At 39.7% G+C, this 19,307-nt stretch overlaps 1 protein-coding gene across 1 annotated transcript in view; it reads left to right on the top strand.

Moving 5' to 3' along the window:
* ASXL3 (ASXL transcriptional regulator 3) overlaps window positions 1-19,307 on the top strand; it is a 126,298-nt gene that overhangs the window by 10,328 nt on the left and 96,663 nt on the right. The window contains exon 2 of the mRNA XM_063394808.1: window positions 15,682-15,764. Within this exon, the coding sequence (XP_063250878.1) occupies window positions 15,682-15,764 (83 nt within the window). The remainder of the gene's footprint in view (window positions 1-15,681; window positions 15,765-19,307) is intronic.

Genomic DNA, 19,307 nt, shown 5'->3' with positions numbered 1-19,307 from the left:
TAGATCAGAAAAGTGTTGTCTTACTGACTTTTAATCTGTTTAATAAAATGAACAAACCAAAAGAAAATCTAAGATACCTTAGTAAAAATAAATAAAATAGTAATAAAAATAACTTTTTTCTTCAGGGACCTGCTTTGTTGGGGAGTTTAGGGTTTTTTGGGGGGGAGTTGTTTGTTTGTTTGGAGGTTTTTGTAGATTAATTTTAATTAAATAATTGGTATTTTGCATAATAGAACATTTCTGTCTCCAGCAATTCATAGTGTTAGCTGTTTTGCTTGGAAATAGACTGTTTGACACATTATCAAACCTTTCTAATCATACAAGAACAGGTTGCCTGGAGAAGTTGTGAATGCCCATTCCCTGGAAGTGTTCAGTGCCAGGTTGGATAGGGCTTTGAGCAATGTGGTCTAGTGAAAGGTGTCCCTGCCCAAGGCAGGGGTACTGAAACCAGATGTTCTCCAAAATGCCTGCCAACCCAAAACATTCTATGGTTCCATAATTCTCAGAATCTGTAACACTTCCATTAAATAAAAAAATAACATGAAAATAATATCTCTATCATTGTTACTCAATTTTAACTTTCCTTGATGAGGACAGACTCAGCTTCATACTGTAATTTTCTTGTGCTAGTTAATTTTATTAGTGTCTGAGCTGTAGGAAAATGTTTCAAGCTATTTAAAGTAATGTTAAATAGAGTGAAATAATGCTCCTGTCTTCATTTTGAGCGAGATCCACAAAAGTGGCAGGTTGGATAACTGAGGCTGGTATATATGCATAGTGATTGGGAAATGCTTCTAAAAGAGATGCAAAGAGAATAAAAAGTTTAAGAAAATTTTAAAAAACACTGCACTTGTTTGCTGTTATCTGCATTATTGGAGCTGTTATGGCAAGAAGTTTCATATGTGAGTTCAAGTGTTGTTAACTGTTGAAGTTAATTTTATAGAAAGATATGAGTGTGGAAGAAGAGGGAGGAGGTCTGGTAAAAGCATTCAGAGAATTAATGTTCTAAAAAAAATTAGGTTTTAAATATTCCATACATACATAATAATAGTTATGAAGCTTATTACTTTTAGCACTTGGCATACATTTTCAAGGATTAGTAGGAGAGAATGAAACTGGGTTTATGTCTGTTGGCATGTCATGTGTTGAAAAGAGTGTGTGCCTGGGTAATACTGATGTAATCCTGTGGAGAAAAACAACAGTACTGTGTTGGGGAGCAGTGAGGAAAATGGAGGTGTTCTTGTATCAGTCAGAAGCAGAATAGCAAAGATAGTGAAGGAAGTAAAAAAACAAATCTAACTGACAAACAAAAAATGAGGAAAAAGCCCCACTTTCTCAATTTAGTGATAAAATCACATATAATTTGTTTATGTATTAATTTTTCTACCATTCACTTAATTATATCATCAGCTAAAGTCCCCAAACTTTTGTCTTTAAAATTTAAATTTTTCTCAGACTTTCAGAGTAAAAGGATTTCAGTGGAGCACCAAGATTAAAAATAAAATAGTCTGTCTTCTCTCCTTTATAAAATACAGGGCCTTTGTCTTGGAAATAAAACACTATGTTTACATGATATTACATTCAGTTTATTTTTAGAACAAGTTGTACTATGGTCTCTCTTGGCTAAAGGTGTGTTGATGAAATTACAAGTAATGCCCTTGAAATAATTGAAAAAGAAAACCAATTTATCATCTGAAACAATTTCTCATTTATTTGGTAGTAAGATCTCCTATTAGAATTTTCAGAACTGGTTTGAAATTATCTTGTCCATATTATAACTAGAGCAACAACAACAACAGCAAAAAAATCTGGATTCTCCCATTGGAGAGATTCTCCTGGAATCTCCCACTGGAGACTCTAGGTCTGAAGCCATCTTGGGCACAGTGACACAGATAATGGAATTTTCAGTCCTCAGCAAAGTAAGGAAGGGGTTCACTAAAACTATCTTGGACTTCTGGAGGGCAGACTTCAGCCTGTCCAGGACAATGGTTCAGAGATCATCTTGAGAAAAAGCCCTTAAAAACAAAGGGGCCCAGGAAGGCTGGACATATTTTTAAGAAGGAAATCATACAGGCACAGGGGCAGGCTTATCCCTAGGTGCCGAAAGATGAGCCATGGGGGAAGAAGAACAGGCCTGGCTGAATAGGGAGCTTTTGCTGGAACTTGGGGAGAAAAAAAGAGTTTATGACCTTGGGAAACAGGGGCAGACAACTCAAGAAGAGAGCAAGGATGTCATCAGAAAGGTGAAAGGTCAGCTAGAACTCCATGTGGCCACCACTGTGAAAGATAATACAAAATGTTTTTATAAATGCATTAACAACAAAAAGAGGGCCAAGGAAAATCTCCATTCTTTACTGGGTGGGGAGGGGAGCATTGTAACCAAAGATGAGGAAAAGGCTGAGGTACTTGATGCCTTCTTTGCCTCAGTCTTCAACAGAAGGACCCAATATCCTCAAGGCAGCCAGCCTGCTGAGTTGGTAGCCAGGCGAGGGAGCAGAACAGACCCCCTGTAATCCAGGAGGGAGCAGTCAGTGCCCTGCTGTGCCACTTGTCACCCACAGTCTGTGGGGCCAGATGGGATCCACACCAGGATACTGCTCCAGCATTTATCACCAGTCCTGGTTAACCAGGGGGACCCAGAGAACTGGAGACTGGCCAGTGGGGTGCCCACATGCAGGAAGGGTTGGAAGGAGGATCTGGGGAACTACAGGGCTGTTAGCCTGACCTCAGTGTCTGGGAAGGCACCATCTTCTAGCGCATACAGGACAACCAGGGAATCAGGCACAGATAGAATGGATTTAGGAAAGTCATGTCCTGCTTGACCCAGCTGATCTCCTTTTTGTGACCAGTCTACTGGATGAGGGAAAGGCTGTGGATGTTGTCTGCCTGGATTTCAGTAAGGCCTTCAATACTGGCTTCCACAGCATTCTTGTGTAGAAACTGTCTGCTCATGGCTTTGATGGGTGCATTCTTTGCAGGGTTAAAAACTGGCTGGCTGAGCCCAGAGAGCCATGGTGAATAGTGTTAAATTCAAATGGTGACTTGTCACCAGTGATGTTTCCCCCCAGGGCCAGTATTGGTGCCATCCACTTTAATATCTTTATCAGTGATTTGGACAAGAGGATTGCGTCCACCCTTAGTGAGTTGGCAGATGACACCAATTTGGGTGGGAGTGCTGATGTGCTGCAGGGCAGGAAGGCTCTGCAGAGGGATCTGGACAGGCTGGATCAATGGGCTGAGGCCAGTGGTGTGAGGTTCCACAAGGCCAGGGGCCGGGTCCCGCACTTTGGTCTCAACAATCCCAGGCAGCGCCACAGGCTGGGGGAAGAGTGACTGGAAAGCGACCCAGTGGAGAAGGAGCTGGGGGTGCTGGTTGACAGTGGCTGGACATGGGCCAGCTGTGCCCAGGTGGCCAGAAAGGCCAGTGGCATCCTGGCCTCTGTCAGCAATGGTGTGGCCAGCAGTGATTGTCCCTCTGTACTCAGCATCAGTGAGGCCTCGCTTCAAATCTTGTGTTCAGTTCTGGGCCCCTCACTACAAGAAAGACATTGAGGTGCTGGAGTGAGTCCAGGGAAGGGTCTGGCGCACAAGTGAGCTGAGGGAGTTGGAAGTGTTTATCCTGCAGAAAAGGAGGCTCGGGGGATACCTTATCATTCTGTACGACTACCTGAAAGGAGGCTGTAGCCAGGTGGGGGATAATCTTCCTGGAAACCAGCAACAGGACAAGAGGAAATGGCCTCATGCTGCACCAGGGGACGTTCAGGTTGGACAATGGTAAGAAATTTTTCACTGAAATGAGTTTAAGCATTGAAACAGACTGCCCAGGAAAGTGGTGGAGTCACCATCCTTGGAAGTGTTAAAAAAAAATCCTGGGCATGGCACTCAGTGCTGTGGTCTAGTTGACAAGGTGGTGTTTGGTCAAAGGTTGTACTCGATGATGTTGGAGGTCTTTTTCGACCTGATTCTGTGTTTCTCATTGTTTCAAAGGTAGAGTATGAAGTAGTTACACCAGTGTGGGGGGGTTGAGAGTTTTTCCTTTCCTTTTCTTTACTTGTTATTGGTGAAATTTTTCTCATTGTGTTGCTAAGAAGCACTAATGGCTGGGTGCTTGAGACAGTCAGGAGGGGAAACTCTCTTGATCAGGAGCCTTCTGACAGTGACAGTGTAGCTGCCATTTGGGAAAAGAACTCATTTTGCTGCTGCAGAAGTCCACCTTGGTCCTGTTTTTCTTCTGGTGTGAGGTGAGCCTCTGCTCCTGGGAGCAACCACTGAACTGGGATCTTGTTATCCCCTGCCTCACTAAAAGAGGGGCCTGTCACCACACTGGGAGCAGGACCGCTGTTGTCCCCTGCCCCCACTGTTTCCTTCAGCACTGCTCTGAGTCTTTTTGCTGCTCTGTAGCCTGAACCCCCTTCCTGCCAAGACCTGCCACGTCTTCAGCCTCAGCTCTGGAATTTCTGGTACATCTTTTCCATCTCCTCCCATCTGGGACAAAGCCGCCATCACCGTGTGCTCCCCAAGCCCGCGCCACTGCACCCCCTGCAGCCGTGGGGGGATCATCACACCTGCCCTGCCCGCCGGGAGCCAGCAGCGCCACTGCCGGCCGGGAGCGGAACTGCACCAGGGGAAAGCGCCTGCGCTCATGGAAGCTGCTCCTGGGTTCCTGGTTCTGTTTATTATAAATGCTGTAGTAATTGTTTGTTTGCCTTGTTAGACATACTAATAAAGAACTGTTATTCCTATCCCCATACCTCCGCCTGAGAGCCCCTTTAATTTTCTGAATTATAATAATTTGGAGGGAAGGGGTTTGAATTCTCCATTCCAAGGGAAGCCCTGCCCCTCCCTAGCAGACACCTGTCTTTCAAACCAAGAGAACCAGAAACCCAAGTGAAGGCACTGTCATCTTTCACTACAGCTAAAATGTATTCTTGTCAATGTCTAAAACATTAAATGTAAAATTATGTGCCTAAACCCCATAGACATTGAATTTATTTGCCAGTAGCATTTCCTAGAGTTGACAATTTTTAGTCCTACATTTACTGAGGAGATGTGACTTTGGGAAAACTCAGGTCTTCATGTGTGCCTATGTTGTTTCTCATAGAGAAACCAAAGAACCCATGAGAGAATATATTGTGTAACAGACATATTTTACGCTTTCTTTGTTTGCTTTTCTTGGGTTACGGGTACCATCCTGTAAGGTAACAGTTCTCAGTGTATAGTGAGGGGTCTTAGGATAAATGTACAGTGATGTTAAAAATAGAAGCTTGTCTTGAATAGGAAGTCCAACTTTATGCAAAGTCTCTGCATTTATATTCCCTTATAAAATCCTCTGTGATTCCCCTCTGTTGACCAATTTTTTTGGTCAACAGAGGGGAATCTTTGCTGTGATTCTGGTGTTTGCTGGTGGTAGTTGCATGATGTGTGTGGCCGATGGCCATTTCACACTGTAGCTCGGTCGGTCCAGTCCAGCTTGACTTGGAGGGGTCAGCTAGTCTTGCAACTTGAAATAATTCCTTTAGGCCGAGTCAGGAGTTTGGAACCTCCAACTGAACACTTTCAGGTTGTACCCCCACAGGGAATGACATGTTCTGTATTTTGTTTTGAGATCTGATTGCAAACTGTTGGTTTAAGAATCAACATTTTGTCTCTTCATGAGCTCCAGCCTTGAATTCACTGTTCGCTTTTCTCCTTTATAGACTGGAGGTCCTATTGAATTTGTTCACCTATGCCAAGTGATTGCTCCTATTGGTTTTAATCTGAGGAAAATCAGCATCCAGCTGGTAGACAGTTGTACTGATGAGGACCCATTGATTTTTCTCTCCAATCCACTTGCCATCAATAAGAAATGTCCTTAGCTTTCACAATACTTTTTCCCTGCCATAATGTTGCCCTGCTACCTGACTGTCAAGACTGGTCTCAGTTGCTGTTCATGTTGAACGTGGATGTGATTAACAGCCTGATAAAAATGTTTAGGTCAATATTTGAGAAGCCTAGATAAAGATAACACTTAATCATGAGAGGTTTTAATAATGTGTTCTGTTTGATGTACACCAATGGTAAGGAATTTCCGTTTTTAACAAAAAATCCCCTTTTTTGTCAAGGGATTTTTTGATTAAGCAGTGTTCAGAAAAGAAGATCTAAGAAAATGCGTAATGTTCATGTTTTCACTTAGGGGAAAAATAATTCTTCCCTTTTTAACAGAATCTTTGCTTATCATGATGGTGATTTTTTGGTTTGGTTTTTGTTTCATTATTCTTTTTTTCTCCACAGTATTATCTGAAGTATTTTTTTTCCATAAGAAGAAGCGAGCAGCATGTAAACAAAACATTCTGTGTGCATTTCTCTAAGGTGATAAGCTTTTGTGATAAAATTATTACCTTCAGGTTAGGATGGTCAGGTTATTTTACAAGGTCCCTGGGAAGAGGTGGGCACATAACTTCTCAAATCTTGAGGAAAGCTGTTTATACATCTTACACAAACTTAGATACAGAGCCATTATATACTCTTACTAATCTGCCTGTGTTGTGACAAATGTTTCTTGGTAATAGTTGTTAAATAGTGTATTTTTTTAAACCTTTAAACAAATGCTACGAAAAATTGACATACACCACCAGTATGGACTTCAGCTTTACAATAAATGATACCTTTAAGAGGACAAGTGTAGGTGGACTTAGGTGATGAGTTGGGGGAAGGGACTATATGGAAACACTGCTAAGAAGGACTGAACAAATAATGACACAAAGTGGATATGAGTTAGTGAGCTGCAAAATATTCTTCTATTTTTGAAAATCTTAGATGACTAATTGTCAACCGTGCCATATGTAAGTAATGTGGGTTTCCAAACTTGTGGCAATTAAAACTGCTTAGCATCCCACTCTAGCACTGTATTATATTCTGTGTACAAGTCAGTACTGAAGACTAATCTCTTATGACATTAATCGTCTCATGAGGAGAGACAGAATAAATCACAGTAGCCCTTCCTCTCTTCACTCATGAAGATAAATGCCATAACACGATGGCTGATCTTCGTTATGACACTAACCATTATATATTTAACAGAGATAGCAAAATCTCACTGACAGCTTACAAAAGAATTCTCTCTTTATACATTCTTTGAGAAGGCTGTATTTCTTTAGTTCAAAAACATGACTTATCATATCTATTCTCAGAGCAATTTAACCAGTAGATCTGGATTGTGCCAGGGAACTGTACTCTGTGCGTATTGATGTCATGATTCAGACTAATAAAACCTGATGTGAAATAATTGTGCAGGATTTGCAAGGGAAAAAAGTGCATAACATGCAAGGACTCTTAACTCTGCTCTCTTCTATTGTCTGTTCAGACAAGAAAGAATACTGTCCTGTTTGAAACAAACAACACTTCTCCCTCGCCCCCAAAACCAAACCATTGGTTTTGGAACAAGATTTTTCATTTTGTGGGACTAATGGTTTGCCGTTTTCATTTTGTGGAAATGTTGGTTTTTCATTTTCCCTCAGTACCTGAACAGGTGTACTGAGGGAACTTAAAGAATTGAATGTGGATTTCTGTTTTGTCTATGATTGCAAGGGACTTACATTTTTTTCAACTTTATCACTTACTGTACATTTCTCAGAAATTTAATTCTGTGTTTTCCATGCATTAGACACATTGTAGTCATTCTTTCTGGGATATAATTTTTAGGAAGGATTCTTAGTTATGTTCTGCATGTCCATTTACTAATTATTTTGAAGGGTATATCAATCTGTGAGTGAGGAACAGTCCAGACAAATGAATTGTGAAATTTATGGACTTCCCTTCTAAGGTTAAGAGGATCAGTGTGACTCAGCCTGTTTGTTCACCAAAGCATCAAAATATGCTGTAAATTTCATGAGCTAGTTTCTTACCATCTATCCCATACAATTAAAACGGAAGTATAATTTTTATGATTTTATGTTTGCTGTCATTAGACATTCCATAGACGTAAATATATTCATGGTGCATCAATGGAATCAGTGTCAGTTGCAGCATTAAACTTCTCCTTTTAGTGAGTCAGTTTTTACCAGGATGAAATGTTTTAAATGGTCAAAACTAATATGTAAGAATGTTTATGTAGAATGCATAGTTTAAAATATTTTATTTGTTTTCTATTTTCTCTTCTGTTTTCTCCTGTTTTCTTTTTTGCCTTCTGGAAGTCTAAGGTCAGTATCTTTAGGACACTGTCTAACAAGATAAGCACTGATAGTAAAGCAATGGCAAGAAAATCAGCACAACTGTCACCTCCTGTTAAATTTGGTACATTCAGAGAGTAGCCAGTAGGAATTTTATTTCTCACATTAAAAGGAACCCTTACACATTATGCTTGCCTGAGGAAAATAAAATGATGGAAGCTTCTGAAGCAACCATATATTCATTCTCTCTGTTGATTTTTCTGTAAAGTTTTGCTCTTCGTAATTATTTTTTTTATCCTACTAATGCTGAAACATAATTTATACAACAAACTTCTCAGTGCCTCAGAAAAAAAAATCTGTATCATCTTCCAATAGAGAAAACAGCATATATGAAAACAAATATGTTTGAGGTTTGGTGTTTCTTAGTTTTTTAGGGTTTGTTTGTTTGTTTGTTTCTTTAGTAGGGATGAATATATTCACACTGATAGTCGTTTTTTCCTCTGTTATCTGTAATGTAAAGGAAGCTGACAGGGCACTGGTGTCCATTCAGCTCTATTAGTTCCAATCACCTAAGAAAGGTCTCTCTTTTTTTGTACCAAGTAGGTGCCAAAGGAGAATTTTTATCCCTGCCACAATTAGAGGCATTTCAGGAAAATGGTCTATGTGATCACTGAATGGGTACAGATTTCAGTAACACTTTTGGGTGGCAGAGCTTTTTTGTACTCCTTGTCTCTTCTCTGAAATAATGATTTGTAGTTTTAGAAGCTTTTACCCAAGTTTTCCAGCTGGGTCAGCACTGGTGAAACTTCTACTCTAAGTAGGCAAGAGAATGTGGCCCATAAGCCAGTGGAGATCTACATCACAATTTGTCCTGTCAGCACCTCAGAGCTCCAGTGTGCTGCCAGCAAGGTACCAGTGCTGATTACCTATGCAGCACTTGAGTGCCTGTGTGCAGGTTTTGGGGAACCCATGGCACGAGCTGCATCTGTGTGAATGCATTCATGTTTGAGGGGGTAGAGCACATAGGAATATCCTGTAAGCTTGTACTGTAGTGAGGATTAGGGAAGAAAGGTATTTGGGTAGGGATGTGGGAAGGTGGTAATTAGAGAAGTTAGGGTTATTGCAACATCTCAGAACGTGGGAGTATGAGTTGGAGAGTGGGGAAAGGCTGGGCACAGTGAGAGGCAATGGGGTATTTCAGTAGGATGCAAGGAGAGGTATGGCTTGCATGGCTAAACAGAACTGGCACTGAATGTGCACTGTCAGAACTAAGCAGTCATTCTGGAGGGTCTGGATGCTCCATTGCTTGAACTGAAATTGTTGTTAGTAATCCTGCTGCCAACAGTGGAACTCATACTGGGACAGCAAGTTTGACACCATGCTCACTGGGGTATCTTTGATCCTGATCTTAGAAATCTGATAGGATTCTGTGTGCTCCCTAGGTTCATCCTGCTACAGTCACTGAGGTGTTTATGGATCTGTCCTGACAGAGCCTGTAAGTGAAAGTTCCTGGTTGCTTGGACAGGCTGATTGCATTAGTAAAGAAAGAAATATAAAGGTTTCCATTTTTTTCAGTATGTTAGACAAGATCAATAAGTTATTATAATAAGTCAGTTGTTTAGATCTAAAACCTTTACCCTACATTTTCTGTTGTGATGTATGAGGCCATTAGCAATGGCAGGATGTCACTGCTGTTAGAGCTTGTGCCTTTTAAAGAAATAGCCCAACTGTATGTTAATTTTAACTGAATTGTAATTCAATTTCTTTTGAATTCAAAATGCCAAGAGTACAGTTTATCTGGAATTTCCAAAGCTGCCTTTATATCCATTTGAAATATGACATTATAAATAATTTTTGGAAAGAACAATAAAAGTTTCAGACATCTTAGAACAAGCCTCAAATGATCCAGTTAAAGCAATGGCATGAACAAAGAAACTATTCAGCTTCTTTCTTGCTATTTTCTTTCATTCAGTGTTTTAGAATATGATGATAATGCCTTATGTATCTGGCAGGTTAGCAAAGCTAGATGGTTTCAGACCAACTTTTAAATTCTGTGGTAGAAATTCTCTTGCAGGAAACACTTGGCCAGTTGTTCCCTATAGTTCACACTAAAGGAACAATAAAATGCTTTTCACTGAAAGAGAGCTGGGGAAAATTACTTTATGAGTGTGCTTTAAACTGCTTAAGTTCTGTTGGTCAGCAGCATTACCTCTGAACCAAAAAAAAGTGTGGACAAGCAAGTATGGACAAAACTGATGTTTAAACTTAATATATTTGATCATGTTATGGTATTTTTAATGTGTTCCTTTGTTATTCATGTGTTCCTTTCCTTGTTTGATGTTCTATTTCTTGTTTAGCTGTACTGTCAAGTGAATTACAAAGACAAATTCATAGTGTGAAGCATACTGAGAGTGACGTGTCTTATGAAATGCACCTTCTTCTACTTAGATCTTTAGATAATTTCCTTATTGTAATTTCAGCTGCTCAAAGACAAAAGTCCTACCAGGAGAATTGTTACTCCTGTTTAAACTTCTTTTAATATTTTAGTATCTGGAAACCACCATTTACCTTTCTCTTGATCACTATCAGCAAGAATTCTGTGAATATCTATTTGAGAACTTGTGTTATAATAGGTCATAGTGCACCTACCCTTATAATCATCCCACGATACATGAAAAACATGTATCTTGTACCCCTCCTTGCTGTTTTCGCCTCTTCCTCCATCTCTGTGCACTTTCTTTGTCCCTCCCTCTCTACCCTCCCCTCCTCTCCAACTTCACACAAAGGGCTTTGAACTTTTACCAAGCTTCTTATAATTCCCCAATGACTGAAGCTGTTAATCAAAAATGAACACAAAAGATTTGAGTGGGGCATTTCCCACAATAGAAGTCAGTCCTCCTGTTAACCTCACATAAGCAGCTGTAGAAGACAATGCTGGATTTTTTCCAAGATGCTGCTATTTCTTGTACCCTGTTTGATACTCCATCTTTCAATTCATCAATTTAGTAATGGGTGGCTAGAAAATAATTTATATTTTCTGCTTAGGAGAAAAAAAGTTTGGAGGGGGGTTTGTTTGGTGGTTTTGTTTGCTTGTTTGTTTGGTTGTTTTTTTTGTTCTTCTATTCACCCTGCTGCTTTGAACAGTAAAGATTGTCCATTGTGTAGTTCAGCCTGACTTGTCTTTTAGCTGATGAGTAGGAGCAGTGGGAATAACTGTACTGTTCCTCTTTCTCCTTCTCCTCGGCTTTTGTAAAATAATGTTCTAAGGAGAACTGCTTCAATTTCCTACTAGTGGCTCAGCCTATTGCAATAAAATGATCCTGATTTTTGTCAGCTACCTGACCTTCAGATCCCTGCCAGCAGCATCCAGAAGTGGAAGAAGCTCTGGCTGGTTTCAGACTGTTTGGTCACACAATCAGCATGAAGCCCACTAGGCTGGTCTGTCCATTGCTTTTGGACCACAATGCTGTATCAGAATACACTTGGTTCTTGTTTAGATGAATTATTTTCTGTCAGTGTGATAACTGATAGCTGCAGGCAAAGCTTCCCACTTTGTGCAGGAATGTCTGTGGGTAGCATGAGGGCCATAGGTAGGAGGAGGATGGCTTTTTGGTTTGCCTTTCTTCACTTTGTCCCTCTGCTGTGTTCTCTTCAGTGTCTAAAATGCAAATGACTGAGGAGATGTGGTTCAGGTAGTCACAAGCAACTATGTATATAAATTAAACTATTAATTCCATCAATTACAGAGAAGTCATCTGATTTTGTAGGCAAGCTGAGCATTCAGGATTTCTCTCTTATGTAAAGTTGAAAGTCTTGACTCTGTACTAGAGTCTTCTTGCTAACAGTTCACTGGAAAGTGTTTTATCTCGGTGTGGCAACTGATTTTTTTTCAAGTAGTTATCAACACACAGATGATGATAGATGCCATGGTGAGGAAAGGAATTTGTATTTCTTCTTTTCCCGTATAACTGACATGACTTTTCCAATGAAACTGGGAATACAAGTAATTGTGGCATCTGTGTGATTATTTAGTATCTCTGAAGTTGTGAGTTGATACCTGTAGGTGACACAAATACTACAATTTGTCAGGCTGCTACCATTTGTTAGGAGGTTTGATTTCCAATGTGCTTGGTATGATCTGAGCCATCTTCTCCTTGAGCAATGTTAACCAGGGTTTGAATGATCACCAAGAATGTGTTCTGTGCAGTGACTACTTCTGTTCTCTTTCCGATTGTCCTGATGGGTATCACATTATTCGTCCCAGTTATTTAGCGGCTGTCCCTTTTTAAGGCTGTGGTTGAATGGCAGGAATAAATAGAGCAGGAATAATAGGAATAAATATCTGATCTTCTGTGATAGAGGTTGCAGTCAGTGCAAACCATTCTTCTGCCATTGTCCTCCTTAACAAAATATATTGAAACAGTCGTGTTCTTCACAACAGTACTTCGGTGTGCTTTAATTTCAGCATTATTAGTCACTGCCCATATATGTTATGAGCGTTGGTGGATGGAGTGGGAGGAAGAAGAAGGATATTTAAAACAAATTAGGTCTTCCTCCCCTGATGTGCATTACTATGTCTGACCAAGAAGCCTGTGACTTAATTATTCCTTCTGCATTTTAGCATGTTGTTTGCCTTAAGGCACAGTTAGTTATTCAGTTTGAATTTCTAATATTATTTTAAAAAGACTTAGAAATGCAAAAGGAATCGCAGGCTTTTAGCAATGTTAGTGGTGAGATACAGAGGCAAGAGATACTAGTGTAATTAACAGTTCAATGTATTCATTAGCTCACAGAATCTTTAATAATATTCTGATGCTGTTTTCCATAACTGAGGGAAGAAAATTATATTATCATTGAAAGGTTTTTACAAGTAATTATTTTTATTTTCTTATTGTGGTAAACTACTAGGCTAAAACTGGGGAAAGGGGAATAGCAATGATGAGGATGGACAGCATGGTGAGAGGGGCAGAAAAAAACCATCCTTACCAACCATCCTTACCAAGGTTCTCTGCTAATTAATCTCTGTTACTAGAAAGAAAATGTGATCATGTACATAATAACAGGATTTTCAACTTAAGCAGTGTTTAAGTCAGAGAATTTATGCTTTTCAGTTAGGGTATGAACAGTTCTTTAAATAACAGGGTTTAAAGGTTTGGATGAACAGAACTAAATTTGTGGGGTGTATGAAGTGCAGCCCACACTACCTGTCTAGTAATCCATACAAATGGGCAATTATTTACTCCAGCACTTTCAGCCTGTCTAACAGTCTGCATTTCCATTTGTCGTTATACACTGAATTTGTTCACTTCATACTGTGATATTTGAAATCTGCCCTGTGGATTTCATTAAACTGTCTGTAGTGGTCTTACGCATCCTACTTGTTGATTTCATTGTTGTTTGGTGAAGGTGATCTTCTGTATCTGTATGTTTGGCCATTGTTTCCACAACCAGTTCAGTGCAGCTTCCTCAGCACAAACTGCTCTGCCTTCTCCCATTGTCCAGGACAGGGTGGCTTCTGATGTTTGCTTAGCTTTATTGTTTCTTTCCCATTATTGTCAAACTCTCATCATAATACTTGGCCCTTTGACTGACTTTATAGAGTAGGATGTGATGTTGTAGAGAAGGGGACAGGGCTACCCAAATTTTCTCAATTGCAGGGAGGAGCTGCCCAGGTGTGCTGAGGGGACTGTACTCAGGAAGAGAAACAGGGAATCCTCCACAGTGAGTAACCCCACTTTCAAGTGCACACACTTTCCTTCATAGCCTTGTCCAGTACAGTGTAGTATCCTCTCCTGTCCTTTCCAGTTTGCCCTCTGGAATGTTCTCAGTTTGGTTCTCTTTTCACTTTATTTTGGTGAATTCTCATTTTACCTTGTATACTTTGTCTTCTTTCTGAAGGTTAAAGTTTCCATTTTTGTCTCTCCACACCATTAATCTTTTCTCCTCCTAGTCTTAATCTTTACACGCACTGTCATTTCTCCAATGTGTCATTGTTGTTTTGTCACTAATACATCATATCATTTCTGTTCCCTTGAGTGCAATGGCCCTTTTCCCAGCCCTGTGCAGTTTCTTCTGTCTTTACTCATTGCTGTACTTTTGCTCTTTCCAACCTTCTCTTCTTTCTCCTTTCAAATCACCTTTTGGTTTTCCTTTCCTGATGGGGCCCTTTTGAATCTACCCTATTGATGTCCACAAGATAAGCTCAGTTCAGCTCCCTGACCTTTCTAGTGCAACTTCCACCTATATCTTTTACTTTGTGGAACTGAAAGATAAAGGATAAAAAGCTCATATGTAACAAAGAATTGAAGGATTTGGTAAACTGCATTTTGGCTGTGAAAGAGAAGAGGCGGGAAATCACAAGAGTAAAATGGCAGAAAAGGGCTGAGCTGGTCAAGCTGTAGTGAGTAGGCACTCTTTGGCTTTAGGTGAGCTGCTGAATTACAGCCCTGGCCAGCACCCTTCACAGTTGCACTTGTGTGATATGATGTGGTGGTGTCTCTAGTTCCTAGTGGGCAGGTATCCACATAATAGTAGCTGCTTTCACAATTTCCATTATTTGTTAACTACTACAGAGAAGCTCAGGATGATTTGAATTAGACCAAACTGATTTCATAGTTACAGTGGCTAGAAATGCAAGTTCTGGCTGAGATATATTGGCAAAATGCCCTGGGAAGCTTGATTGCTGTGGCCTGTGCTGCACCTTTTACTGCTGATTGAAGGGTTTGATTTTCTTGGGCTATCAGTCTGGCATTTTACATGAGCAAAAGAGTGGCTGTTTGTTTAACAGCATAAAACTGATGGGGACAAAAAGGAAGTGGAAATCAGAACAATTCTTACTAGATGGTTCTAATCTGTAAAGAGGACTGAGTTTGGAAAGAGGACTTTGGGCTCAATTGGAAAAGGCAAAGGAGTGGAAAACTGAGCTGAACTGGCAAAATATACTGCACTCTGTCATGTAGCATCTTGTGTTCTGTGACTGTCCTGACTGCTTCATTTTTCATTGTTTTTAGAACAAAAAGACATTTTAAAATGGAAACCCCACTGTGTCAATTCTTACAGGAGCTCCTGGTCTACAAATGGAAGGTTTAAGCCAATTTTCTTCTGAGGTCGTGGTAAAGCTGAGTGTAGAATAGTCAAATGACCTCGAAGAATTCTAAAGTAATAAAAATCAAATAAAGTGTTAGTGTTTTGTTGGGTTTTTTTTCCTTTTGGCTCTTGTGTTTTATGTATTTCCCCTCATGCCTGAAAGAGTCTGTCACTGTGTCATAAAACCAGTTGCATATTCCAACTCTTTTATTTATAACCTGGTAAGAATTTTCCTAGGCAGATGTAGCAGATGATGTACAAAAGCAGCAAGTAAATTTTTTTCTTGCTGCAGTTTCCTGGGTTGTATCTGGCTTTCCAACAAACAGAGGACTCCAGTCTCAACGCTATCATTCCCTGCCTTTTATAAATGACTGCGTAAAAACTTCAGGATCACATAACCTTTCAGGACAGCTGCATCTTGTCACTTACATTTATTATTTCTTTTTAGGCATTGGAAAAGTATCCCAACTCACCAATGACTGCAAAACAAATACTGGAAGTCATTCAGAAAGAAGGGTTAAAAGAAACAAGGTCAGTGTTTATATGTTCTATATATCTGCTATCTCTTAAAATGGTCTTGGAATGGTGTGTAATCTTTACAAAGCTTCAAGTGCCGGCTAAATTAATTTCCAGTGTCAAAGTGGGAAATACATTGATGGGTTTTGATTGTTAGTTCAAGGCTTTTAAAGGGGTTAGTGACTGTCTTAACTTTGTATCTTACCGAAGGAGTCTGTGGGCCAGCTCCAGTCCAGTAGTCTGTCTTTAGAAAGGCATTGTCGTTTGCTCAGGCAGCCCAGTGCTACCTCTTATTTTTGCTGAAGGACTGAAGTTTGTCAGCTGGGTTACCTCTGCCACTGTGCACATGGAGAAAGTGCAAGATGAAGCTTGATGCACTTCTCACTTGAGTTTATGGTCTGGCACTTAAATCACTGTTAGGACTTGCTGGCGTTGCCTGTGGTGACCAGAGATTGGACTGGGAATGGAAGGAGAGGGAGGTTTGAACACTGGGAGCTCGTCTGTGTCTGCAGAGCATGGATACAGTAACTGATACAGCAACTCAGCTTGCATGATAACAGCATACTTTGGGTGTAGAGTCAAGCGACAGTAATTATCCTTTTAGAGGATAGATGTGCTATCCAGAGACTGTGGAAATCAATCAGTTGTCTTCCATTGCTGCCTGGTTCAGATGTATGTGCATCTTTTTATTCTCAAAGGTGACTGTCTACTTGCTAGGTCCTCTAATGACCTTCAAGTGGAAACTTGGGCAGGAAGTGAAAATAAGGAAAAACTGGTCAGCTGGTGGGGGTTTCCTAAAAGACGCATTTGCCTCTTCTTCAAATATATAGTAAAATTTTCTGCTTTAATAAATTAATACTTGTTGCTGTGTCAAAGCACAGGGAGATGTGCTTTTATTTTAATTATGTTCTTCCAGCGTGGAACCTAAAGTTCAGAACAAGAGAACTTCAAAGTCCATGTAAAGGTGAACCAGAAGTAATCGTGGGACTGAATTCACTGTTGTTCCTAGGAAACAGAACAGAACGCAATCTGTGTGATTGTTTGCACAGCATAGCCATGCACTTCTTTGTTGGCAGCCTCATAACATGCTCATAATAGCTATATTTTGATAAAATTGCAGAAGAGATGGTATGGAAAGTGAAATTGAATTTACCACGTTTTACAGATTTAAAGTGCTTTAGTTCCTGTCGAGAAATTGCTTTGAGTATATTTGGCAGTGACTCCAAGGGAGCAAGGGGATGAAAACTTTTGAAAATGAATGTCCAAACGTGTTATACTGCAGTGATTTGCATACAATAAGAACAAAAATGCAAGAGAACACAGTTTTGAAAATCTGTTCTATTAAGATACTGTTTCTCACAGCAATGAATGAATTGCTTTCTTCTTATGTCTTGTGATATGAGACAGTTGCATGGGAGGGGCTCTAATGCCTGCTAACAGCATTTCTTTTTAATTTTAAAAATTCTTGTTTTTGTGCTCAGTGCATGAGTAAAATTTTGTGTGGAAAACCTATGGAAAGGAATGAAGGCAATGTTTTATATTTTAAATGTAGAAGAAGTCCAAGCCCTTTTTAATTGCTGCAGAATGAATAGTAAGAGAAAGATTCCCTTAAAGAGGTTCCAAACTAGATGATTTTTCAGTTCCTCAGTTACTAGGAAACTGAGAATTGCAGAGAAATAGGAAAGAAATTCAGATTAGTTCTGATTTTTATTCATGGTATGTGCAGGTATATGTGACAGTGTAGTAGATTGCAGGATGCTGTGTGTGATCATGAGTTCTAGAAAACTGAAAAGTATAAAATTCAATGTTCATTATACTTGAAACATTTTCATCCTGAACTCCTTAGCCAAAACATTTTAAATTCTGCTATTGTAAAATGAGAAAATGTTGATTCTGTATTGATTTGTAAGTATTTGGATTTTCATTTAGCTTCTGATTTCATGTAAAAGTGTGTTTCTGCTGCATTTAATATTGATTAGGGACAAACTTTCTGAGTTACCTGTGTGCCTAACTCATAATAGGAGCCAATAAGGGGTTTGACTTCATACACGGTTTTTTGTTGACTGGGCCTCAGCATGTAAGTAATGTTTGGTTTTCACAGTACTCGAATTTAGAGTCTGCTGTTCACTTAATCCAGCTCTGCAATTTCTTTTGGTACCTTCCTGCCAGTTGGTGCCTTTGCTGTTACTAAAGATGGTCTTTCCTGGTCTCTCTGCTGCAGCCAGCTAAGATGAGCAAGGGATGTAAATTTATGATGAGCAGTCACCTGGCCATAAGCAGCAGAATGGCTCTAGCATATTTTACTCTCTATTGATTTGTGTATTCCTCCAAGTCTGAACTTGTGCCAGGAATACGTTACTACTTTAATACACTTTCCTTATTCTTTTATACTGATTGTCAGTAGGACCTTGGCAATTCTACATTAAGTTCTTAAGAAACTCTCCTCTCTACTCTTCCATTTATAGATGAGTGAGGTTAATTGTCTCAGTCATTTTTCATATATATTGTAGCATTAATTAATCTAAAGCTTTTTGCTGTGATAGTAAATTTGAAAGAATAATGTATGATTTTCAGCCATCTCATTGTCATTATGTGTAATCTTTATAAAAACACTGTCAGACTATTCAGCCTCTTTTTCTTTTTTTGCCATAAAGACATCAAGTTGCACATTTATTTTTGTATTACTCATATAATTAAATACAAAAAGATTAAATCCCAAATTTAAAAAGCTGATATATATTAGAAAATAAACTAAAAAACTCTATTGATATACCCTGGGAGAGGTTATACGCCTACCTTGTTTTTAACATCTTGGAGAAGAAACAACGCCTTCTTGTTTCTTAAGTATCTTTCCTGTTGTGCTGGTTGGTTGTAAAATGGTCAGCCGGCAGGCAGTTCTTCTGCTACCTAGAAGGAGCAAAAACTTTTGAGGCAAACCTTTCAGGGATATCTTATGTGGGTGGTGGCGGGGGTAGGGAAGTATTTACTTCACATTCATGCCTGTGCTGATGGTGACGGCCAACAAACCTGGACTGGAATCTCTTTACATGAAAAACAGACAGCAGCTCACTTCAGAGCTCAATGCTCTGGTTTTTCTGTCCTGAAAACATTTCCCTGTCCTGCTGTAAATTTCTAGGCTCACCACCTGCTACACCACCTCACCCACCCTAGCAAGAGCTTTTGCTGATGTTGCTAGTGTGGCACAGACTGCTAGTCAGAGTATGATCCACTCTCGCCTCAGTGCTCCTTTTCCCCTGTGCTGCTGCCTTGTTAGTTGTTCTCCATCTTGCATTTCTTTTGTTACTTATTCTTGTTCAGAGCTAAAATTTCCCTTACTAAATAGCATTTAGGTTTTCTGCAGACTGTTTCTCAAATTCAGTAAAATTGCTTCAACAATGTACTCGTCATCCAGCATGCATGCAACTTTTCCAAGCTTCAGTGTCATCTGCTTAGTAGAACTTGTTTTCTTTTGTAGCTTTATATTTCTTTTTGCTTATGGAAGTCCATGGGAAACAGTGACCAAAACCTTATTAAGTTGAGCTTTATGATACCCACTGC

Source organism: Prinia subflava, chromosome 1 (assembly GCF_021018805.1).
Source record: "Prinia subflava isolate CZ2003 ecotype Zambia chromosome 1, Cam_Psub_1.2, whole genome shotgun sequence".
Lineage (NCBI taxonomy): Eukaryota > Metazoa > Chordata > Aves > Passeriformes > Cisticolidae > Prinia > Prinia subflava.
The sequence above is the reverse complement of the archived record's forward strand: the minus strand, read 5'-3'. Positions and strand labels throughout refer to the sequence as shown.